Below are 25,664 nucleotides of genomic sequence, written 5' to 3'. Positions count from 1 at the left end.
TCCAAAAATATATACTGCCCCTCACTGGCATTATTCATGGTAAATTTAATCTGAACTATGGAAAGCACTTTCAAGACTCTTTAGTGTATAAACAGGACTATTTAACAGTTGTTATAACACTTTCCTTTGAAGATCCATCTTACTCCTATGTAGTTTCTTTTCTCTATTCAATTTATTTTCTCTCTCTTCAATGTAAATCTCAGACTGATAATAATAACAAACATTTATGACACTTTCTCCTAACCAGACTTTCAGATATGAAATACTTTAGTGCTCAGAGTTACCCTGATTTAGATGTCTTCATAGTCCCCATTTCAGGGATGGGAAACTGCCCATGGTCACACAGCTAAAGTAGACTCTGGAAGCCTTTGAACCCAAGTGGTGTAGGGATAGATTTCATGTGCTTAAACTTTGTACTATATGTGGACCAAATTCTATGTAAACCAAGACTCTGAAGGCCTTGGAGTCTCTTTTATCTGACTCTGTGATCTTGGGCTACTTACTTTATGTCCTGGTTTTCTCATATATAAGATGAAGAGTTTGATTTAGGTAATAACTATATTTAAGATGGTCTGTCTGTAGAGAAGAAAAAGTCATGGAAATAGGGCATCTACAATCCAAGGCCTCTTGACTGGTGCAAGTTTGAGCAATCCATTCAGTTTCTTAAAGACTCAATTTTTCTTTGTAAAATGGAAATAATAATGTCTTTACCAAGTTGTTATAAGAACTCATTAAGAAAAAAGATAAGATGCTGCTGAAGATTTCTGTAAATATTAGACATTATCTATCAGATATCTTATACAAGTAATAACATTTGTTACAGAGTCTTAGAGATGATTGATGCACAAAAAAGAAGATAACAAGCACAAATAATTTTTACCATTTAGAAATAATCACTATATTAACATTTTGTGGTATATACTGTCAGTTTTTTTCCTCTTATAGATATGAAGTAGTTGCTATCGCTGCCCTGTCTGTATTCCTCAGTTCACACTGTTCACTGAGCTCTAGAAGACGTTCAGCTGCTGGTGTGTGCCTCTATTACTGTGTGTGCTGCTGTGCCTCAGGGCTTTTTCAAGAGCCACAGGAGGCTGTTCTCTCATGAAATACAGAAAGAGACAGGCTGAAAGTGTCTGGAAATAAACACCTCCAAGAGCAGCCTTTAAACCATGGCTGGCCCTACTTGGAGTATAAATATTATTCCATTCCATCCCACTTGCTCCTTGGAGGTGCAATTATGTGTTCTAGTTGGTTTCCCAGTGTTTCCCTCTATGATTAAGCTCCAGTTGTTCACAGCAGTAGCTGGTTTTGTAACATACTTTTTACAGGATGCCTTTTCTTGCCTGTGTCACGTTCCCACTCCCCTAATAAATAAATTGCTCTCCAGTTCTTGTCTCCTGGTCCGCTTCTGAGGGAAACCCAAAGTTATACATGATAGAACAGGGTCTGACACACAGTAGTTGTTCAGTATATCCATTTGGATTCTTATTTTATATAGGAGGAAACCTAGGCTTGGGTATGTAGTTGAGCCAGGATTTGAACCCACAGGTTTGACTCCATAGCCTGAGCTTTAACTAATCCTGATGTATTCAGTAATATAAGAAAAACCCCCTAACTGATCCTCTTCTACTCTTGGTTCTCCCAGCTTTGAGCGTTGTAGGTTAAGTTATGTTACTTCTCTGCTAAGAAATTTGTGAAAATTTTCCATTTCACTTATAGTAAAATCCATAGTTGTTATAATGGCTATAAAATAATACATGTTTTGGCCTTTCCACCTTATTTCCCGTGTTTTTTTCTCTCTCACTTTTCTCTAAGTATAGTAGCTTCTTGGCTTTTCTGATAAATTGTTAATACTCTTGCCTCAGGGCCTTTACACTGGCTGTTACGTGTTCTTACCCTGTATCTGCATGGCTCATCCCCCTGTCTCCTCTAGGTTTCTGCCTATATGTTACCTGCTCAGTGAGGCCTTACCTCTCAATCCTCCCTAAAACTATTTCCCTGTGCTAGTCTCCCATGTTCCTCATTTTCCCTTCCTTGCTTTATTTTTCTTCCTAACACTTAGCATCATCTGATATATTATATATTTCATTTAAAAAACTTATTTACTGGACTAGATATAAGCTTTTACAAAAAAGTTATTATTCACTTTACTGTGTTTCTCATGCCCAAAACAGTGGCCTCAATAAGTATTTGTTGAATAATGAATGAATAAGATTCATGCTGATTAGTGTTATTATTGAATGCCAGAGGAGTAGAGATTCCCTATCAAATAGTGTTTTCTGAATCTCAGCACTTTTTGCTGGCCCTCACCAGACATAGTGTCTTTATGGTGTAGCCATTAAAGTTGTAATTGGGTTTTCTGTCTCAGCGACATGATGACACATCACTGCAGCTACTTGGACTTGAGAGAATTCAGTTAGATAGGCTGTCCAATGCTGCTGAGTATGATTTGTGTATTCTAATTTGTTTTGGGTTTTGAGAATTTTCTTTGAGAATTTCTTCCACTTCCCTAGAATGTTAACTCTTAGGTTCTTTCATGCAGCTTGACTTTTTCCTTGGTGATGTTTATCTCAGCTTACACAGACACCTTAAATTTTTCCCTTTTTACTCCTGCTGTCTCTGTCAGAGAGGATTTATTATACTTCAGTCTGGTTTCTCATACCCTAACTGTCACAGACCTTTGGATACAATTGTCTAATGATCTCATGAATAAGTTTTCCATTCAGAACATGAGGTTTGACACTCATCAGTCTACCTCTCAATATGCACTGTGTAACTCTATAATTGAAGAATAAATTGTGTGGAAACTCAGTACTGCTTATGACCTGTGAAGTACAATTTACTGTGGTGAGTAGATGATAACTGTTGAGTTAAAATGAATATACTCAATTTAGTTTTGTTTGTTTGTTTGTTTCATGAAAATGAAACACATTTGGATCATTTAGATTGATACTGTGGTAGTACATTTTGATTGTCTAACTTTAAATCACACCTTCAGATCTGTCTCCTTCATGAGACTGTCTTTCTCTGATTCACTTACATAATTTTTAATCTGTTTGTACAATTCTGGACTCAGTCTTACCCTTTTCATTCCTCTTTGCAGTTTCTCTGATTTATAGATTTAGTGTTGTAGAGTGGTGAAGGGCATAGGCTGTGGATTCAGATGAATTGTTTTTGAACCCATTGCTATCGGTGATTAGTTCTGTAACCTTGAAAGGGATACTTAATGTCTCTGAGTCTCAGTTTCTTTATCTGTAAAATGAGAATAATTGTAATTCCTACTCCATTGAATTGTGAAGATTAGTAACATAGTGCATATGATACACTTAGCATAGTGTCTGGCAGATAGTACAAATTCAGTGCACATTAATTGTTTTTAAGTACACACACAGAATGCATATATGTACTGATTAGAAGTGATCTGCGTGCTCTCCTCCCTTTTCTATGTAAACTTTAATCTTCTCCTATGTTCTTTAGTTGTTTTTAAGTCTCTAAACTCTCATTAGGTAGAAATGTTATTAAACAAATAATTCACGGAAGACAAGTCTTAGGCATATGGACTTCTGAGCCATGCTGCACCTTTTTGTGTATTAGTTGCTTATTCCTTAGAGACTGTGTTTCTTCTTTGTATAAGTTAGACTCATTTAGCCCCAGAATGTTAGGGCATTCTATTCAAATCACCCGTTTTACAAAAGGGTAATTTAAAGTCCAGCGTGCAGGTGGCAGAGCTGGGGCCAAGCACAAGTTTCATGGTGCTTAGGAGTGCCAAACTATGCCACTTGTCTTTCTGGGTACTCAGGGAATCTCAGTGTCTGATTAAATGGAATGTCATTCAGCAATTTTTTAAAAAAGCATTATATTATTCATTGTTTTCCCTCTTCCAGCACTCTTTACCATCTGGGGGAAAATATATAATTTCTGTGGAATTACAAAGGATTTTCTACAATTCTCTGTTAGAATTTCTTTACAGTTTCAAGATGGTTAATTTGGTGTGGAACCAATAAGAATTGTTCTCCTTTTCACAGCCTCTTAGACACGCTTCAATTGCTATGTGATACTCTCTGGTAGAGTATTTAAGGTGACCACTGAAAATATTTTGAGGGTTAAGAGTTAGCATGTTTTATTTTAAAGAGAAACTTGATATAGACTCTAAATACCAACATTCAAGTTATAATAATGTCTGTGTGAGATTACATTTGCCTGGACTAATGCTTTCTGTTTTTTAAGAATCTCTTTTCTCTTGGTTTCATTGATGTAACTTATCTTAGTTCTTCTCTAAATAGATGCCATCCTGTGCTCCCCTCACATCCCTGTGAATTCCTCTATTGTAGTAGCTGTGCACCAGATTTACAAGCATCTCTGTTGGTCCATGAGCCCCATTAGACAGCAATCCTTGTGCAGACTCTATCTTATTAATCTTTATATTTCTACTCTCTTGCACAATGATTGGTCCATAACAGGTGATCAATAGTAATGGAATAATTTGAATAGTTGGAAAATTTGGAATAAATAAATTCTTGCTCCTTTTCAGTCTCCTTTGATGGCTATACTTCTTTTAATCCATTCAGTGGTAGGGTTTCTCTGGCCTACACCTTTGGTCTTCTTGTGAATTCATCTCTGTGCACTCCCCTTGAGTCATCTTATTTTCTCCTATTTTATGCCCATATGTGCGAACAACTCCCATATATTTATCTGTAATACTGATCTTTGACTTGAGGTCAAACTTGTACTTGTATCTTCTAGGTATCTTCACCTGGACCTTTCCCTTGTGTCTAACCCAGAGTAGGTTAGGGTCTCCAGAGCTTCCTTTTTTGTAAAACAGTTGAAGCTGCACTTCAGTTTCTTTCCCTCTACAAGTCTGTAAGCGTCTGTTAGTACTTCAGACTTAAAATGTGCAAGCTAGAGTCTTGAAACTTTATATGGTTCTTCTCCCCCCTCACTCACCGTGTTCTGTAACTCATCAGATCCTGCTATTTCTACCTTAGAAACAGTTCGTGCATTTACTACTGGCTCTTTATTTTTACTGCCAATATCTTACTTCAGGCCTTTCTCTTCTTTGGCCTAGTATACCGCAATGGCTTCTTCTCATACGTGGTCTTTTTGCCACCATCTTCTTCCCAATGCCTGTCTGTCTTCCACATGTCTGCCTTAGGCACCTTGCCCCCCAAATAAACAGGCTCATGCCATTATCCTGCTGAAAGACCTCTATAGGTTTTCACTCTCTCCTTTCACAATCTGATATTAACCTACTTCTCCAGTTACATTTCCTCTATACCATCAACACACTGTAGACTCTAGTCATGCTCAGCTGCACTTTTTCTACCAAAGCCAGATCCTTTTATGCTGTCTCTGTCCTTGCTCTCCCATTTGCCTATTATGCCCTTCTTAAATTTTCTACCCACCTTAAATGTTACGTCTTTCAGGAAGCTTTTCCTGAATATCCTAGGATTTGTTCTTTGTTAACATTTTGTCCATTTATGTTTATGAATCTATCTCACACTAGATTGTTGGGAATATGGAACTTGTTTTATTCTGTTCTTGAATTCCTGGGCCTTATTCAGTGATTTACTGCTCAATAAGTGTCCGTTGAATTAATAAAATGACTGAATGTTGTTACTTTTCTCAGCTTTTTGAAAAGTTAACAATTATTTTAACCTTCTTTAGTGCTAAACCAGAGATGCTCACATATTTCTGTGTGTTTTGGCAGGGTTAGGGCCTGACATCTGCTGCAGGTGGCATAGACATCAGTGTTGTCTTTTGCTGTCACTCACCTGCTGTGTGTTGCCTTAGCTCCCAAAGCTTCACACTTTTCATCTGAAATTGGCTATTGCTATGCTCACTGGTTTGTAAAAAATTTTAGATGGACTAATGCTTTCTCATCAACTTCTTTCATTTGTTTTTAAATGACCTTCAAGTATACAAATCTTACAGTTTTTTGAACTGTTAAGCAAAAGATAAAAGTAAATAGGAGAATAAGCACCCTTGTGCTGATATGTAGAATTTTTTCTAGAATTTCTATTTCTAAAGATTATTAGATCCATTATTCTGCATTTCTTGAACTCAGAGTAATATGGCCCCTTGCCAGCATCACTGGCTTGACAGAAAGTGGCAGTTTGCCCTTTTGCACATGGTGGTCAGAAATTAGCCAATATTCATGATTCACTGTCAAGGTCATAAACAAAATACTTGGTTTCCTGACAGCTGCATAAGTTGCATTGTTCACTATCCACAGCTGCCAGACATTAGAATGGTTACTGGCAGCTGACAAAGCTTGAATTCATATAGTGGCCCATGCTAAGAATTATTTTTGAGAATGTTACATATTGGGTGGAGTTAAATTTGGAACTCACTAGTGGTACTTGTATATAAATGGGAAAACTAAACCCAACCTTGATTTTTCAGAAAAAATGAGAACTTCTTCTAGTCCAAAGTATTGCCTGATTTTCAGGCTGATTAATTCTGAGGTAAAATGAACTAAATACCATCTTATATTTTCTTACTGGAATAACCCCTTGAAACTAAGGCAATTAATAAAATGTTATAAATGAGACTGTGGAGTAAACTTTGCAATAACTAATGTGCACTGGAAAGTTCTTCACAAAGAAAAAATACATTTCATTAAAACAGAGGACTCTTTGTTCTAACTTTTTTTGTGTGTGTAGTTAATTTTGGTTGCCTTTCTGTTTTCTTTCTTGCTCTTTCTATCTCTTTCCTTTCTTTCCATTCCTCCTTCCTCTCCCTTCTTCTCATTCATAAATATTAAATAATAAACATCTTCTTTGTACTAGGCACCATATTGGACACTGACAGTTACAGGGCAATAAAAAGATAAGCTCCCTCATTTTAAATGATCTCATAATTTGAAGAAATAAAAAATACATGTATACATATAAGGTAACAAAGCAAACAAAGTGGGAAGCAAGGCATTAAGGAGAGTTTTAAACACAGACTGAGTCTAAAATTCCCCCAACATCTATATTTCAAATTTGAGCAGTGGTGTGGAGTGGCCACTTTAATTTAATTAATTTAATTATTAAAAATATTTAGATAAAAGTAAGCTTACTTTATTTTGTTAGGGGGTATTACTTTCTGAAACTTAAGACTGTAACAATGGGATGAATATCAAAATGAAGAAGATGAAAGTACAAAAATGGAATTTTGAAAATTCTAGGCCAGGGATGCTATAGAATGTATTTCTACCATGGCTTGTAATTTGAAGTAAATGATCCTTAAGTATTCTTATGTCTCTCTTATTTTATGACTTATAACTCAGAAAAGTTAAAACATAAGGTGGTTGTTATTTGTTAATGTTCAGTCATCTACACAAGCTACTGAGTAATTGAAACTAGAATTCCTCTTAATTGTTTATATTGTTCTCCAGGTATCATGAAACTGTATTTTCCAGATATTGACAGGAGATCAACTGACCGATCTCTCTCTCTCTCTCTCTCTCTCTCTCTCTCTCTCTCTCTCTCTCTTTCTTCTCTTTCTCTCTATCTGTGTGTGTGTGTGTGTGTGTGTAGTTCTGGGAGAGATAATGGGGCTGCTTTAATTTTAGATCCTACAGCATGATCTATGTTAATAATCATCATAATAAAATCTATTTATTCCTGTATCTACTATGTGCCAGGAACTATGCTTCATGTATGCTATCTTATTTAATTTCACAATGTCCTGATGAATTCATTCTTTTTCACACTTGAAGAAAAAGCAATGAAGAAAAATATCAGAAAAAGCACATTAGAAGTCAATGGGATGAGATAGGAGTGTCATCTCTGAAACTCAGGGTTCTTGCATTCAAATCCTAGTTCTGTCACTTATTAGTTGTGGGGTTTGTTCAAGCTACTTCATTTCTCTGAATTTCAGTTTTCTCATCTTTAAAGTGGGATCAATAATAATACCAACACATGGAGTTATTATGAGGGTTAAACAAGTTAACATATTAAAGTGGTTAGAATAATAGGTGGTATGTAAGCATTATTATTACAAGCCTAAAATCAAACAACTGGAAAGTGGTAGAGAAGATTTTGCAGATTCCAAAGACTGTGAGTCTTTCACAGTTCCATATTACTTCCGAGACATATCCATGTCTGTGGATCACAGAAAAAGTGAAATTGTCAATAATCAACAAAATTGCTTTTTGTTTCTCAAATAAAATGTATATAAAAGAATTCTCATTTAAAAGACTGTTTTTCCTTCGGGGTAAACTCTGGCATCTCAGAGCCTATAAGCATTAAGCAGTGGTGCACGTGTCACTTTTCAGGGACTGTGGGGTAGAAAGAGGAACTGTTATCTTGGAGGCAAGTTACTTAGTCTCTTCTTCAATGGGAATTTGAAATTAAACTATTTCTTAAGATCATCCTGAGAAGAAGTTCAGTTCTCTCTTCCCAGCTGTTCAGAGCACCTGTTATTTCTATGGCTCTTCTTTCTTCCTGGTCTCTTTCAAAAATCTTTTCTGGCTTCAGTGCTGGATAGCAGTGGTGGTGGTGGGGATAGCTTTTTAAAACCCACTTTTACAACCTCAGTACAGCTTGCATAAGTGGGATTTTAGGAATGTAGGCATGAAGAATGTACTGCTGTGAACAGGCTAAAATATTATTATTTGTTTTTATCTTGGTTGGATCTTGTGTAAGAGATTTACGTCTGTTTTGGATTTCTAATGTTCATCATTGATTTGGAAGTTCCCTACCTACAGGTTTGCTCTGAAAAAAATCATTGGTGTTTTTCCATTATAAGTCTCTTTTCTATTTATTCATCCTTATACAGAGCTTTATAAGTTTGGGAGTAAGGAACTGCCTCATCTCCTTGCTGTGAAATCCTTTCAGCTGCACCTTCCAATGACCAGAAAAGAAATGATTGTGGAGCTCAATGGATGGTGTGCTTCAGCCTGGGCTACAGCCCTCATCCTTTATCCTCAGTTCAAGTACATATTGGGCTTCTATAGAATAACCCTATCAGGCTTTGCTGCTAAAATATTGTTTGAGAGTCAGAGTACTCATTTATTTCTCACAATTCCGTGTATAAGTCAGATAGTTTTGTTACAAAAATTTTACAGATGCAACACTTGAGACTTAAACTTGGTCAGTTACTTATGATTAAGTCGGAAAGCAAAAGAGTTGTAGAACTATAATAAATGTGTTGACTTCAAAGAATAGGTTTGTCTCATTAGGCCACTGTCAATAGGGGGTAGGACTTGGGGAAAAGAGTATGAGAAGGAAGAAAACCTATTCTTATTGAGCTCCTACGGTGTGCTAAGAATTTAGCATTTCTTGCCTCATTTAGTCCTCACAATAATCCAGTTACCTAAATATTATTATCTTCATTTTACAAATGAGGAAACTGGGATTAAGATTCAACAATTTACCTCATCTTAATTTATAAGTGAGAAGATGAAATTTGAACCAAGGCAGGTCTAAACCTAAACCGTGTGCTCAAGATAAGTGACTAATATTTTTGATGTTAGTTCCAATTAATGGTTCAATGAATCATCTTTGAAGACCTATTATCTGCAATACCCTGTATTAAATATTAAGTATGATGGGTTCTCAAGGCACAGGGTGGGTCTAACTTGGCTGAAGTGTGGGGATCTTATAAACTTACAAGCTGTAAGATTGGAAGGATCAGTTAGCTTTAGATTCTGGATAAAAGGAGACAGGGCTTTATTCAGTAGGCAGAAGGGAGCTATTTCTAGAAAATTGGACACTACTTGATGCATTATAATTTTTGTAAGAATCTTTTTTCTTGCAAAAGATCCTTTCAAGTATTATTAAAATCCGTTTTGATTTAGAATTCCTTTTAGGCAAAGGGTACAAACTGTGTGGGCTGGACCTATTTTTTAAAATAACTGCCTTATTGAGATATTATTGATAGACCATACAAATCACATTTTAAAGTGTACAATTCAGTGATTTTTATTTATATTCCCAGAGTGGTACAGCCATCACTACCATCTAATTCCAGAACATTTTCATCATCCCCAAAATAAATCCTCATGCCCCTGTCTCCAGCAACCTTGGCAACTACTAATTGCTTTCTATAGATTTGCCTATTTTATTCTGGATATTTCAGATAAATGGAGTCATATAATTGGTCTTTTGTGATTGGCTTCTTTCACTTAGCATATTTTCAAGGTTTACACATTGTAGCTTGCCTCAGTAATTCTTTTTTTTTTTTTTTTTTTGCAAAATATCATTCCATTGTATGAATATACCACGTATTGTTTGTCTGTTCATCAGGTAATGGACATTGGGGTTGTTTTCACTTTTTGACTATTATGGATAATAATTTGTATACAGTTTTTTTTGTGTGTGTGGACATGTGTTTTCAATTCTCTTGAAATGTATACTTTTTAGTAGAATTGCTGGTGACTCTGTTAAATTTTTTGAGGAATTGCCACATTTTTCCAAAGTGGCTACACCATTTTCATTCACACCAACAATGCACTCCAATTTCTCCACATCCTAATCAACACTTGTTATTGTCTGTCTTTATTTTAGCCACATTTTTTGGGTGTAAAATGTATCTTATTGTCTTTTGATGTACATATTCCTAATGACTAATGATGCTGAGCATCTTTTCATGTACTTCTTGGCCATTTGTGAGCCTTCTTTGGAAAAATGTCTATTCAAATATTTACCCATTTTAAAATTGGGTTTTTTTCTGTTGTTGAGTTATAATAGTTCTTTATATATTTTTGATGAAACACATTTATCAGATACATTATTTGTAAGTATTTTCTTCCATCTGTGGGTTGAATTTTTATTTTATTGATAGTTTAATTTGAAGCACAAATTTTGATGATGTCTATTTTTTTCCTGTGGTTGCTTGTGTTTTTGATGTCATATCTAAGAAACCATTGCCTAAGCCAAGGTCATGAAGGTTTACACTTGTCTTCTAAGATTTTTATAGTTTGGTTCTTACATGTAGACCTTTGATCCATTTGAGTTAGTTTTTACATATGGTGTGAGGTAGGGGTCCAAATTCATTCATTTGCATATTTTCCTAAAACCATTTGCTGAAAAGACTATCCTTTCTCCCATTAAATTGTCTTGACACCACTGTTAAAAATCAATTGACTATAAATGTAAGAGTTTATTTCTGGATTCTCAGTTCTACTCCATCATCTCTATCCTGTCATTATACCAGTACCACACTGTTTTGATTACTGTAGTAAAATTTGAAATCAGGAAGCTTAAATTCTCTGATGGTTTTACTATTTTTCAAGATTGTTTTGGTTATTCTGGGTCCTTGCATTTCCATATGAATTTTAGAATCAGCTCATCAATTTCTGTGTAAAAAAAACTAGAATTTGTATAAAGGTTATGTTGAATCTATAAATCAGTTTGGGGGCTATTACCATGTTAACAATATTAAGTCTTCTAATCCATGAATGTGGCTTGTCTTTCCATTTATTTACATCTTTAATTTCTTTCAAGCATGTTATAGTTTTCAGTGTACAAACCTTGTACTGCTTTTGTTAAATTTATTCCTAAGTATTTAAAAAATTCTTTACAAATGCAGTTTAAAAAAGCTTTTTTTATATCATTCATTGCTAGTTTTTAAAAATATAATTGATTTTTATATATTGGACTTATATCCTACAATCTTGTTTAACTTGTTTATTAAGTTGTAATAGTTTTTTCGTGTATGTAAGCTCCTTAGAATTTTCTGTATATAGGATGATGTCACTTTGACTAGAGATAATTTTATTTTCTCCTTTTAAATCTGGATTGCTTTTATTTCTTTTTCTTGCCTAATTGCCTTGGCTAGAACCTGTAACACAATTTTAAATAGAAGTGGATAGAAGTGGAGAGAGTGTGACGGAGGAGGGTATAGCTCAGTGGTAGAGTACATGCCTAGCATGTACAAGGTCCTGGGTTCAATCCCCAGTACCTCCATTAAAAATTAAAAATAAGTTAAAAAGAAGTGGCAAGAGTGGACATTCTTGTATTATTCCTGATCTTAGAGGGAACTGTTTCATTAAGTATGATGTTAGCTGTTAAATTTCATGGATACCCTTTATTTACGTTAAAGAGGCTGGGTCTCTTTTACAGATTTTTTTTTTTTTTTTGAGTCTACCATGTTTTAAGAAACTTTGAGCTGACATGCAAAAATTAGAATTCACACAAAAGTCTAAATCTCTGACTTCTCTTGAAATAAACCCCAAAAACAACTCCAAAAGATGTAGCAAAAGATCTAGCACTTAGCTCACATCTGTATATGGCAACAACTACTGCCTCCTTTATGTGGATGCCTATGCTGTCTTCAGGAGACTGTAGACCCCAGCACTCCCAGTAGTCTCTTACACTGAGGCAAAGTGTAAGTTGCCTGCGTTCACACTCACACTTTGCCTTTCTTTATAGTAGAGAAATATTTATGTCTACCTAAATATTCTCTGGGAACATACAAGATAATCCAAGAAGGTCATGTGATTTTTCTGACTCCCAGTTTATGTTACTCATTTACCTTATCCTCGGTTCCTGTCACAAGTTTGAGTTTGTGGCTGCTCCATTAAGGGATCTTCTCTGGTTCCACTTAGAGATCTGGAGGATTTACAAGTTTAAATCAGTTTAATAACAATTCTGGACTCCTATAAATTGAGTCATTACTAGGGTAATCCTCAGCAGGTATTGTAGAAATGAGCTGGCTTTCAATGTGTAAATTCAGTTTGATGCAAAGTTAAATAGCTATGTTTCTCTGTACCTTTCTTCTCCATAATCACTTTTAAATATTCCTATATTCAGTATAGTTGACCAGAATTTACCTTCATGAAATTAGACAGTGTGGAAATCATTTGGATGCAGGGATTTGTGAAAAGCAGAAATTGAGGGAAAATTTGAATGCAGTAACGTCATAGTGTATCACTGGAAGATCCACTATGTATTTTGTGACCTTTTTCACAAAGGGGTGTATCTATCTTTTTTTTGTATCTTTAGAATCTAGCACAGTGCCTGACATTTGATAGGTTCAATAAATTTGTATTGAGTGAATATTGGCTGTTGGTAGTATTTAGATGAGGATTTCTTATGTGTGTAAACAGCCTAGATATATTTTATGAAAAATCAAATGTAGTACTTCTCTGTTTTTATGACACAAATAGTCATAGGAAATAATGTTTATCTGCTTTTATGTAATTATTTCACAAATAAAATTTGTAAGTTATAAGGCTAATAAACAGAACACTTGATATTTTGTGACATATTAAAACAAAGAGCTAGTGATTTTTTGTAATTAAAAATATTTTCTGTGAGTAAAAACTGTGACTATGAATTTTTAGCATTTTAGGGAGTTAGGTAAATACAACTCTCTTTCATGTCTTATATGATATTGCAGAGGAAAGCAGCAGTCAGGAGATATCTTTGGAATGTTTTTAATATTATTGCCAACCACCGGCTCTAGGCTTTTATGTTGTGGGAGAGTCTGGATTAGATAGTATTTATTTCCTGGAAGTAATATACCCTAATTACATCAGTTGCCTTTATAACATTAATGTTTCATCCTCTGTGGCACCCAAATTGCTTTGACATTTGTGTTAGGTCCCAGAGTGCACATCTTCCAGCTCAAAGAAGAGAATTGTGTTGGGTAGCCTTAATATATTCCATGGAGCAATGGATGTGAAAGCAAATTATATAGTTCACTTCCCAAGTTAAGCCAGTCTTCTTTTTGGAGGAACATGTAGGGAGATAGAGCTAGAGAGTAATTTTTAAAAATAATTTTCCTCCTGGTGATTTCAGTATTACATGCTATGTATTTTTGAAAAGATCTTGTTTAAACCTAAAGACAGGATTAAAAGTCAGCTGTTAGGAAGGAGTGTCTGAAGGAGTGTCATATGTTTGGTGAGCTGATGTGAGCAAAAGACAGAGCTGGGGATTCTACCAACCAGTAGCAGATGACTATGTTTAGAAGTGTAAGGTCATCCCACTCTTCAAAGCATTTTCATGGAGTCCAAGGAAGTTCTTGTTCATTGTAAGTTAATTTCCTTTCTTATTGACCTATTTCTGGTGAATGGGGCATGACTATGACTTGAAATATTTCCTTAATGATTTTCTCACAAATACTGAATTTTGGAGCTGTCACATATTGTTTGCTTTGCTTTAGTTTTCTCTGTCCTACTAAAATCATTCCTACATTTATGACTATAAAATCAAGGATTTAAGTGCTGACAGAGGGCTGAAAAATTATCTAGTAACTTGGAGCTTTACCTAGAAATTTTATGTGTATTCCTTCTCTCAGAATACCTATATTGTAGTTTGACTAGTAAGGTCATAGAAAGATGTATTAAAACTCTTATGTGTGTAACCGACTTGTAATTTGGTTTGCAGTTTTGATGTGGTTTGAGTATCAGATTGCAAAATACCTTGATGGTATGTTTTAAATATTGATTTGCCTAATTAGGAACTTGGAAGAAAATATTGTCTTTTTTTTCCCCTAAAGTGGTGTTTCCTATGTGATTTTAAGTAAAATAGTTGTAAACACCAGTTTTGCTTGTACTAAAATTAGTATTTCCTTGTACTGAAATGAGTTAGTTTGTTTTTTCTTCCAGCATGTATGTAGTTATTTTTAATAACTAAGGATGATAATAAACTTAATGGACTATTAATCATTAATTAATTACTAATCATTAAATAAAGTGCTGTATATATGCTAAGTGTTTTATATGTCATCTGATTTGGTAACGTCAGGAAGTAAGTGTGATCGTTTTCACTTTATGCATGAGGAAATTGAGATCAGAGCAGTTGAAGTCTCCTATCTTGTACATGCTAGAACTGGGTTTCTCTCTCTCTCTCTATATATATGTATATGCTTGTCCGCCTGACCTCAAAGCTGATGCTGTTAACCAATACTAGACTGCATTCCATGAATAACCACATAGTACACAGTAGCATTGACAGTTCATGTCAATCAGAGGAATGGAAACACATTCAAGATGTAAAAATTGTTGATTCATTTTGTTAAATTGTTTGGAATTGTCACTGAGCTCATTTCAGAGGAAGACAACATTGTCTACCAAGTTCCTGTAAATCATGTTTGCCTCTACTGTCTTTACAATGCCTCAATAGTGGCATCATATATTAATCTACATTCCAGAAAAAAAGTGCTCCATGGAGAGTATGTGTGGGAACAGCTGGTTATGGCAGCTGTAGGTAATAAACACAATGAGACAAGCCTCAAAGTTCGGTCTCTCTTTATTTCTGCATATATCCCCTTTGTATAGCAAAAGGAGGAATTAATTATATATGTATATAATTATATATATATGTACACACACACACACACACAAGCACATGCACACACATACAAGTTATACTTAGCAAAGGAACAGAAGCACTGTTTTTTAGAATGCATCAATTCTTAGAATGTTAATGCCAGCAAGTACCTGCTTTTGGGACTTAGTTCAGTCACTAAGGAAAATGAACAAACTTCAATGGATTTGCTTTCAGAGAGTAAGGAACAATGTCTTTTTTCACTGCTGTATCCCTGAAATACTTGTAACAGAGCCTTATGTGTAAGGCTCTAATACGTACTTGCTGATTGATAGATTGATTGCCCTATTTCACATGGCTGACAGTAGCTGAGACTTTTGACATTCAAGTTCAGTACTTTTCTAACCACGCTGAATTTCTTACATTCCCATCTCAAAATAGGAATTGCTGTCTTCTTTTGAAAGAAGGAAATTAAAGCTCTAAGAGGTTAAGTAACTTGCCCAAGTTCACACAGGTAGGCCATGACTGGCAGAGGGTCTTAAAGCTTACTCTACTTGATGCTAAAGTTTGTGTTCTTAGATGCTACACTACGCTACTGCTTTCTAGAACATGAACTCACATCAGATCTTATAGATGCAGTCTGTGTTTGTATCTTAAGACCCTCTAGAAGAAGAGAGTATGCAATCTCATTTTTGACAACTATTAGAGGTGAGTGGTTAAAACAAGGATTCTGTTGCGAGAGTTTAAATCCCAGCTCTACTACTTCACATGATTTTGGCTAAGTTTCCCTGTGGCTCAGATTCATCATCCACAAGTGGTGTTAGTAACTACCTAACTCATGGAGTTGTTTGAGAATTAAGTAAGTGTGAGGTGCTTAGGGCTGTGCTTGACGTATAGTAAGCCTCACATGCGTTATTATTTCCTTGGGTGTTAATTTCCATTGGGAAGAGAATTATCTTACAGCCAATGAAGCTTAATCCTGTTATCCTCTCTTGTTCTGTCCTCTGGGGGCTCAAGGACAAGTAGGGCATCACCCTCACTGCACACTGCAGCTTATTTTATTTCCATGATGAAGTTGTTTTTTCACTCTTTCCCAGCAACAGTTTTCTTAATTTTTAAGCAAAGATCGGATTTCCCCAGTCCTTATACTTAAAATACTGCAAGGAGTTTTCTGTGTTTAAGGCAGGAAGTGACATTAATACTTAGAGTTATAAGAGCATTTGTTTTCATATGGTATACAAAGGACAGCCAAATTTATTATTGTAGCAGGAATTAGTGGTCTTTTTTTTTTTTTTTTAAATTACCCTGAAAGAACATATGTTCTCTTGCCTAAAATTAAAATGTGTACTGTAAGGTGATATAGTGAATAAGTACTGAACTTGGGAATCAGAAAACCTGTGTTTATGTCCCATTTGATATTCGTCCGTTGTGTGACCTAGAATGAGAGAATCCTCTAAGCCTCTTTCAGCTCCAGTTTCCTGAACTGTGAAAGGATATAATAGTGACTGCTGTGATTACCTCACCAAGTTTGGTATTAACCAAATAATATTTTATGTTTTCAAGGCCCCAGTTCAAATACCACCTGTGCAATGACTCCTCCTTACATTTCTAGTCTATATTCCTACAGCAATTTTCATCTCTACAATATTCTTTCTTTGAGTCAAATAGTTCAAATCTTCCACTGGATTGTAAGCTTTGTGGATATATATTTATTTGTGTCTTCTACAGACTGGATATAGTACCTTGAGTGTGTGCTCCATAAATACTTACTGAATTGAAATGAATTGAATTAGTGCAATGGTACTTTGTAAACTGAAGTATATAAAAATGTAAAATATTATTATTAATACCTCCTTATACTAGATGCTTTTCTTTCCCATGGGTTTTATTTTCTAACTTACAGTAATGCAATTTGTCGCTAATCAGACTTTTCTTTGCATCTCCACATATCTTGGGGAGAGTCAATCAGGAGCACAGTTAAATTCTGTAGTAAGTTCCTGAATGCAAGCTGTGTTGTCCTAACTACTGTCCAAATCAAATCGTCATGGTTTCTGCTATACAAGAGCACATTCAAAAATCATTATCAAATGTCTGCATGCGAATTATATTGTCCTTGGTAAATTGAATTAAATAATCAGATCAGTGACTTCTTGACTTGCAGATAAGGAGGAAACATTTGTGTGAATACACTTATAATGGACTACTAAAAACTATTGGAAAAATAAAACCACATTATTGACTTTTCTGTTCAGAATTATGACTGAAATAGGCAGTTTTAGATTTTGGTAGTTAGTCTAAGTCCACTAGGCAAGAAACCTTCACATAATTTCTTATTAATTGGGGAAAGTAAATGGCTATTGAACTTCTCACAAGTTTTTGATATAGTTCCTGGAAGTTACATGATGCATTTTTGCCTGTCCTGTAATCTACAAGATCATAAAGTTACTCTTCTGTGATATTTGATCAGTTTGGTCAGACATGAGGATGTTTTTATTCTGTCTTATTACAATTAGAGAAATAAGACTTGACTTATGAATGTAGAAAAATCTTTCAAGATACAAAAGTAAAAGTAAAAAAGAAGAAAAGAAACAAACAAAAAAGAGGACACAAAGGAAAAAGAAAAGAAATGAAGAGGAAAAGGTGTAAAAAGAAATCCTAGACATTTATATTTGTTAACTGGTTCTAAACTATAAATATATATGATATGTGATGTTTAAATGTTTATAAATGATTGAATGAGATCTTATCAACTCAACAAGCTTAACATACCATTTAAGGTTTTAGAACAATTAGAAGAGTGTTTTGGGTTGATAATAACTTTTTCAGAGGGATATATGTGTTTGTATAAGATGTAGCAAACCTTGTAATAATTAGCAGTTATTAGGAGTTTTCTATATGCAGTGCAGCATTCTAAATATTTTACATTAATCCTTTCAACAGCCTTGAAGTGTGGGTGTTATTTTATTATTTCCATTTTGTAGATGGAGAAACAGACAAATTGAGTAACTTGCTTTAACTGGTGATACAAATCCAGAGATTCTGAGATTCTGTTTAGACAGATTTCTGTTTATCTGATCTTCCTGCTGATGGCAATAACTTTTTTTATTGCAGTTTTCAGTTAGGGTCTACTCCATCATAAAATTTCTCTCTAAAAAGTCTTATAGACATTAAGTAATTTAGGATTTATAAAGTCAACCCCCCCAGATAACTTCCTCTCAATGGAATGTGAAGAATAAATTATTATAGAGTTTAGTGTAATTATATACACTAAATTCTAAATGATATGTATTGGGATTCTGCTATATAATGTCACTTATCATCAAGAAATCGGGTAAAATCTTTATGTCTGGCTGAGAAGAAAGGCTCTGTCTGCTCTAGGTTTCATCTTGCATGTTCTATTGTTTATCCATGCTGCACTGGTCCCTCATTGTTCTACAGTGACCTGAATGCTTCCTTGCATCAGAAATTTCTGTACAAACCACAGAGAGTAATTAGCCTCTACAACTCAAGTTCAGATTTTCCTCCAACTCTTCATTAAAAAAATTTTTTTTAAAAACCTACTGAGGAGTTAAAAGATTAGTATTAAAAAAAAACCATATTAAAAAAATAAAAACCCTAAGAACACCCTATGTTCTTAGATTTTCCAATTGTTAATATTTTGCAACATTTACTTGCCCTCTCTCTGTATGTATATATATTCACTGAGTAATTTGAAATTAAATTTCTGGTTTCATGTTTCAGCATGTGTCTCCTAAAAACTGGGAAGGTCTGACAGAATACCATTATTACATTTTCTGTTTTCTTCTTCTAGATGTGTATATTATTGCTTATGTTTTTTTTTTCATTTTTGAAATATTTTAAATTTTCTTGAGCTGGCAATAACAAAGTATTCTTTGTAGGCAGGGTGAGGTGCTTGGGTGCCTTGCTAGATTACTTAGCTTGAGTGCCCTTTTTTATTGATGTAGTACAGTGCATTTAAAAAATATTTGGTGCTTTGGTTGGGGTCAGGTTGGGGTTAGTATACTTCTGATTTTGTGCTTCTTGTTTGTTTCGATAGGGCTCTTAATTTCTACTACTTGCTTCCTTCTTTCTTTTCAATGCCAAGCCTCCAAGAGACTTCCCCTTCCAGGTTGCCTTTCTCTCTCCTCCAATAGTTGATTCAGTCTTTACTAAAGTTCTGTTATTCTTATAGAATTTAGTCTTGGACTTGATCCTCAACAATTTCTGCCTTCTGGCTGCAGGAGATGAGGGTCTTTATATACTGTTGGCGAGTTCTTCTCACTTTCACTATTTGCCTTAATTGGTGATTAATCACTCTTAGCTTTGCATTGTCTTTTTATGAGTCATTGATTCAATTAACATCTGTTCAAATCTTTTCTTCTTATAATTATTAATTCCTCTGAATCTCTTGCATGATGGAGATATTATACCTGCCAGTATATTTCCTCCCACCAGTTTTTCATCCTAGTTAACCACAGGTGAAAGTTTTAACAATTACACCATGTCAACATGCCAGGAGTTATTATCAGTATTCTACCTACCACCAGTATTGGTGCTCTCATTTCAGGGCTGGTAGATGCTATAGCTCAAAAATTTCATTTTAGAGTTAGCTTTTTGGAGACTACTCCTTGTGCCAATTATCTTAGGTTTATTTCCCTAGGAAATAGATTCTGGGATGGAGATATTGTATATGGGAAACTTCACTGAGGCGTACTCTCAGGAACAACACCTGTGAGGGAGTAAGGATGCAAGACTGGGCAAATTGATGAATTGAACTGGTTACCACAAAGTTCTCAGCTGGTCTACCTGAGCCCTGGAGCTTAGATGACTTTTCAGAGCTGTCCCAAATTGAGGCAAGGTGACCAGATCTCACACTGACCAGTCATTGGATAGCGGTTATCTTTGGGGAAAGGATGTAAGTTTGAGTGAAGGAGCTCAATTTCTAGGGAGGGACTCAGATGTGAGCTGTTAGCAGATTGGAGGGAGTTGATTCTGATGGAAAAATCTGGGTGGTGCACCACAGCCTACTCTAGAAGATGGAAGAGGAAAGTAGGAAGGGCTATCAAAATTCAGTGAAATATTTCAGATAGTGAACGCTTGGAGTTTGGGGGAACAATGGAGGTTGTGAGAGGTGGTTGGATTTGGGATATATTTCAAAGGATTTGCCAATGGATTAGATGTCAGAGGAGAGAGGAATGAAGAGTATCCTCAAAGATTTTGACATGAAAAACTGGAAGAATAAAGTTGCCTCATCAATTTAATGAGAAGTGATGGCTAGCACACTTTGTCTTCTGAAAGTAGCTGTATTAACTGAGGAATATAACAACCTCTTATTTCATTTATGATTTCTAGGTGAAAAGAATGTGAGCTTATAATTTTCTATTTCCACAACATAAATTGCCTAAACTGATCCAATTACAAATTGAAAAATTAAATAGACTCATAACCTTGGAATAAATTAAAATTTTATCAAAGAGTTATCTTTAACTAATGAAGTAAGCTCAGGTAGGATTAAAGTCAAATACTTTTAAACTTTAAAAAATAGGTAATTTTTATGATACATACACATTTCCAAAGGGGTGAAATAGCAAGAAACTGTTCTAATTTTAATAAAATTGCATAACTCTAATATCAAAACTAAACATTGCACTAAAAGAAGAAAATACAGATTAACCTCATTTGTGAAAACAAATTTAAAAATACCTAATACAAGTACTAATAAATCTGATTCAAGAGTACATTGAGGATATCAGCAAAACGGTGGCCTTGGAATTTCTCCTGCTCATCTCTGCCCAGAGACATCATTTTAAACAACTGTCAACAAACAAAATACCACTGTTTAATATCAGAGACAAAGAAAGAATTTTAAAGGTAGCAAGAGAAAAAAATATTCTCGTATAAAAGGGAGGGTTCATAAGGCTGTTGGCGGGTTTGTTAACAGAAATCTTGGAGGCCAGGAGAGTATGGGATGATATACCTAAAGTGCTAGAAGAAAAAAGCTGCCAACCAAGAATGGTTTTCCCATCAAAGATGTCTTTTAGGAAGGAGGAAGAGATAAAAACTTCCCCAAACAAAAGCTGAGAGAGTTCATCACAACTAGACTCACTTTATAAGAAATGCTGAAAGGAGTTCTCAAGGCTGGAATGAAAGGATGCTAAGTAGTAGCAAAACATGAAACTATATCATGCTGGTAAAGCTAAGTATATTGTCAAATTCAGAATATTCTAGTACTGTGGAAAGGTGGTAGGCTAGTCACTTAAGTCTAGTATAAAGGCTTAAATGACAAAAGTGTTAAAAAAATAACTATAATTACAATAACTTGTAAATGGATACATGATATAGAAAGAGGTAAATATGATACCAATACAAAAATTAAGTGGAAGAGTAAAAGGATAAAACTTTGTATGTGATTTAAATTGTTATTAGCATAAAATAGACTGTTACAAGATGTTTTATGTAAGCCTCATGGTAACCACAAAGCACAAACCTACAGTAGATACGCATAAGATAAAGAGGGTGGAATCAAAGCATAACATTGTGAAAAATCATTAACTCAGAAAGGAAAATAACAAAATAGGAAGACAGGAACATGGGAACTACAAAAAGCCAGAAAACAATAAAATGGCATTAGTAAACCTTATCTATCAGTGGTGACTTTCAGTGTAGATGGATTAAGTTCTCAATCAAAAGGTACAGAATGGTTGAATGGATTAAAAAATAAAACCTAACTAAGTGCTGCCTACAGAGAGATTTACTTCAGCTTTAAGGACACATACAGACTAAAGCTAATGGATAGAAAAAGACATTCCTTGTAAATGGAAAATGAAAGAGAGTAGGACTAGCTATACTTAAATCAGAAAAAACAGACTAAGTCAAAACTTGTAATGAGATAGAGGTATTTATATGATGATAAAGTGGTCAATTAATCAAGAGTATATAACAATTATAAATACATTATAAACCCAACATCACAGCATCTAAATATGTTAGGCATATACTAACAGATCTGAAGGGAGAAATAGACAAGAATGTAGTAAGTAGGGGACTTCAGTAGCCCAATTTCAACAATGAATAGATCATCCATACAGAAAAGCAATAAGGAAACACTAGACTTGAACCATACTTTAGACCAAATGGAACTAACAGATACACAGAACATTCCATCCAATACACCTTCTTCTCAAGCACACAAGGAAATGTCTCCAAGATGAACATTTATTAAGTAAGCCCAAAGTTAGCAGAAGAAAGGAAATGACAAAAATCAGAGCTGAAATAAATGAAATAGAAAAAGGAATACAAAGGATCAATAGAACTAAGAGCTATTTTTTTAAAAAGATAAACAATATTGACAAACCCTTAGCTAGACTAAGAAAAAAAGAGAAGATTCAAATAAATAAAATCAGAAAGGAAAAAGGAGGCATTACAACTGACACAAGAGAAATATAAAGGATTATGAGACTGCTATGAACAATTATGTGCCAACAAATTAGATGACGTAGTAGAAATTGATAAATGCCTAGAAACATACAGCCTACCAAAATGAAATCATGAAGAAACAGAAAATTTGAACAGACCAATTAGTAGTAAGAAAGTGAATCAGTAATAAAAAAAATCTTCCAACAAAGAGAAGCCCAGACCTAATGGTTTCATTGGTGAATTCTACTAAACATTTGAATAGAATTAACACCAATCCTTGCTCACACTCTTCAAAAATTTGAAGAGAACACTCCCAAACTTATTTTACAAGGCCAGCATTAACCTGATACCAAAGCCAGATAAGGAAACTAGAAGAAAATAAAACTACAAGCTAATATCCTTGATGAATAGAGATGCAAAAATTCTCAGCAAAATAGTAGCAAAGTGAATCCAACAGAATATTAAAAGGCTCATATACCATGATCAAGTGGGATTAATCATTGGGTTGTAAGGATGACTCAACATACATAAATCAGTAAATATGATATACCACATTAATAAATAAAGATTAAAAATTTTATGATTTTTAATAGATGTAAAAAAATCATTTGCCAAAATTCAGTATCCTTTCATGATAAAAATCAACAACAATGCAATTAAAAAATGGCAAATAATTTGAATAGAGAGTTTTCCAAAGAAAACAAACAAATGGCTAACATGAAACAATGCTCAACTTCACTAGTCCTTGTGGAAATACAAATCAAACCATATCACCTCACATCTGTTAGAATGGCTATTATCCAAAAGACCAAAAGACAATGAATGTTGATGAGGCTATGGAGAAAAGGGAGTGGTTGTGCAGTGTTGGTAGGATTGCAAATTGGTATAGCCACTATGGAAAGCAATATGGAAATTCCTAAAAAAAAAAATTAAACATAGAACTACCATTGGATACAGCACTCCCTCTTCTGGGTGTATATCCCAAGGAAATGCAAACACTATCTTGAAGAGATATCTGCACCCCCATGTTTATTGTAACATTATCCACAATAGCCATAACATGGAAACTATCTAAGAGTCTATCAATGGAATGGATTTAACAAATGTTTTATACACACACACACACACACACACACACACACATATAATGAAATATTATTCCATCCATAGGAAAGAAGAAAATCCTGCCTTTTGTGATGTCATGGTTGGAGCTTGAGGGCATTATGCTAGTGAAATAAGTCTGACAGAGAGAGAGAAATACTGTATGCTCCCACTTAAATGTGGGGTCTAAAAAAAAGCCATACTCATAGAAATAGCAGAATGGTGGTTGTAAGGGGCTGAGAGGTGAGGAAAATGAGGAAATGTTGATCAAAGGGTACAAACTCCCAGTTACTAAACGATATGTTCTGGGGATCTAATGTGAAGCATTATGACTGTAATTAACAATACTATACTATCTTAAATTTTTTTCATCACAAAAAAAAGGAGATTATATGAGGGGATAGAGGTGTTAACTAACCTTATTGTGATAATCATTTTGCAGTATATATGTATATCAGATCATTACATTGTACACCTTAAACTTATATATGTCGAAACTATCTCAAAGTTGGTAGAGAACATGAGTATATTGGAAAAAAACACCAAGAAAGAGTTATTTTATAAATGCAATGGGGATTACTATTAGGAAATCTGTTAATGTAACATATTACTAATGGCTCAAAGAAAATAAAAGAGAGCTTTGATAGATAATAATACTAACTCACACATTTTTGGAATCCTATCGTGAGCTATGTTCTAGGGACTGTTTTAAATTTAATATATAAATATATGTGTGTATATTTATAGCTTATATGAAAACCCCGTGAAGTGGATAATATTTTTATTTTCATAGTTTAGATGAAACACAAAAAAGGTTTAATAACTTGTTCAAATTCACACAATTAGTATGTGCAAGAGCTAGGATATGAACCCAGGAAGAATCTGTGATATTAAACCACTCTGCTAAATTGTCTTCCAATAGGTAACAATAATAAGGGTACAATTTTTATCATTGGCTAACATTTATCAAGTGGTCACTATGTGCCTGATACTACTCTAAGCACTTTTAATTAACTCCTCCTCTTTGTAACAATATGATGCAGATATTGTTATTATTGTCATTTTACAGATAGGGAAAGTGTGGTAGGGAAAGGTTAATAAGTAAACAACTCAAGATAATCCCACTACTAAGTGGAGTTGGGATTTATATCTGTGTAATCTGCCTTCAGTGCAAATGCTGTTTGCCTCTGAAACATTTGAACATTCATTCCTGATAGTAAACAGAACAATGCAAAACCAGTCAGTCAACAAAAACTATGTTATGAAACTAAATTAAAAGGATGCTTCCTTAAAATTATGTTTAAAAATCTGTCTAAAATCACATTCTATATTATACAGCATGGAGTTTTTGACTGTAAATATATTAACATTAAATTTAATAGCAGGTTATGGATGCATTAAATCAACACAATCTTTAAGAAAAAATACTTTTCTGGAGGTATACTATAGAAGATGTAAAAACCACTCCATGAGAACAAAACCACACTGGTACATAATTGAGATGAGGTTATGAGTAGGGAATTCACAAAAGTATAATTATTAATGGATGACTGAAAAATAGTTTTAAGAAATACATGTTTAACAATGATTGTATTTTATAAAGATTATGAAAATAATCCTGCTCAAGATTGATAAAAATCTGCTAAAATAGAAACATTATTTCCATACTGGTGGGAATGAAAATAAATTCAACATTCTGGTTATATATAAATAAAACATTTAAAAATCATTTATTTCTCTTATCCAACAAATTCCCTAGGAATTTATCCCCCAAAATAATATGCTACAAGAGCAAATATTTATGCATAAGAATGTTAATTTCAGCATTACTTATAGTAGTAAAATATTAAATACAATTTTAACATTGATCAACAGGTTATTGGTTTTCAAGTTATGCTACACTCATTTAATAGGCTATATCCATTTAATAAAGACATTAACTGA

At 34.3% G+C, this 25,664-nt stretch overlaps 1 protein-coding gene across 9 annotated transcripts in view; it reads left to right on the top strand.

Moving 5' to 3' along the window:
• DLG2 (discs large MAGUK scaffold protein 2) overlaps positions 1 to 25,664 on the top strand; it is a 1,704,777-nt gene that overhangs the window by 106,171 nt on the left and 1,572,942 nt on the right. Inside the window, exon 1 of one of the 9 annotated variants that reach the window (XM_032488768.1) lies at positions 13,825 to 13,965. The exons of the other annotated variants lie outside the window; for them this stretch is intronic. Within the exon in view, the coding sequence (XP_032344659.1) occupies positions 13,938 to 13,965 (28 nt within the window). The 5' untranslated portion in view covers positions 13,825 to 13,937. Of the gene's footprint in view, positions 1 to 13,824; positions 13,966 to 25,664 lie in introns of those variants that run through there. 9 annotated transcript variants of the gene reach the window in all.

Source organism: Camelus ferus, chromosome 10 (genome assembly GCF_009834535.1).
Source record: "Camelus ferus isolate YT-003-E chromosome 10, BCGSAC_Cfer_1.0, whole genome shotgun sequence".
Classification (NCBI taxonomy): domain Eukaryota; kingdom Metazoa; phylum Chordata; class Mammalia; order Artiodactyla; family Camelidae; genus Camelus; species Camelus ferus.
Note: the sequence above shows the minus strand (reverse complement) of the source record. Positions and strands in the feature narration are given on the sequence as shown.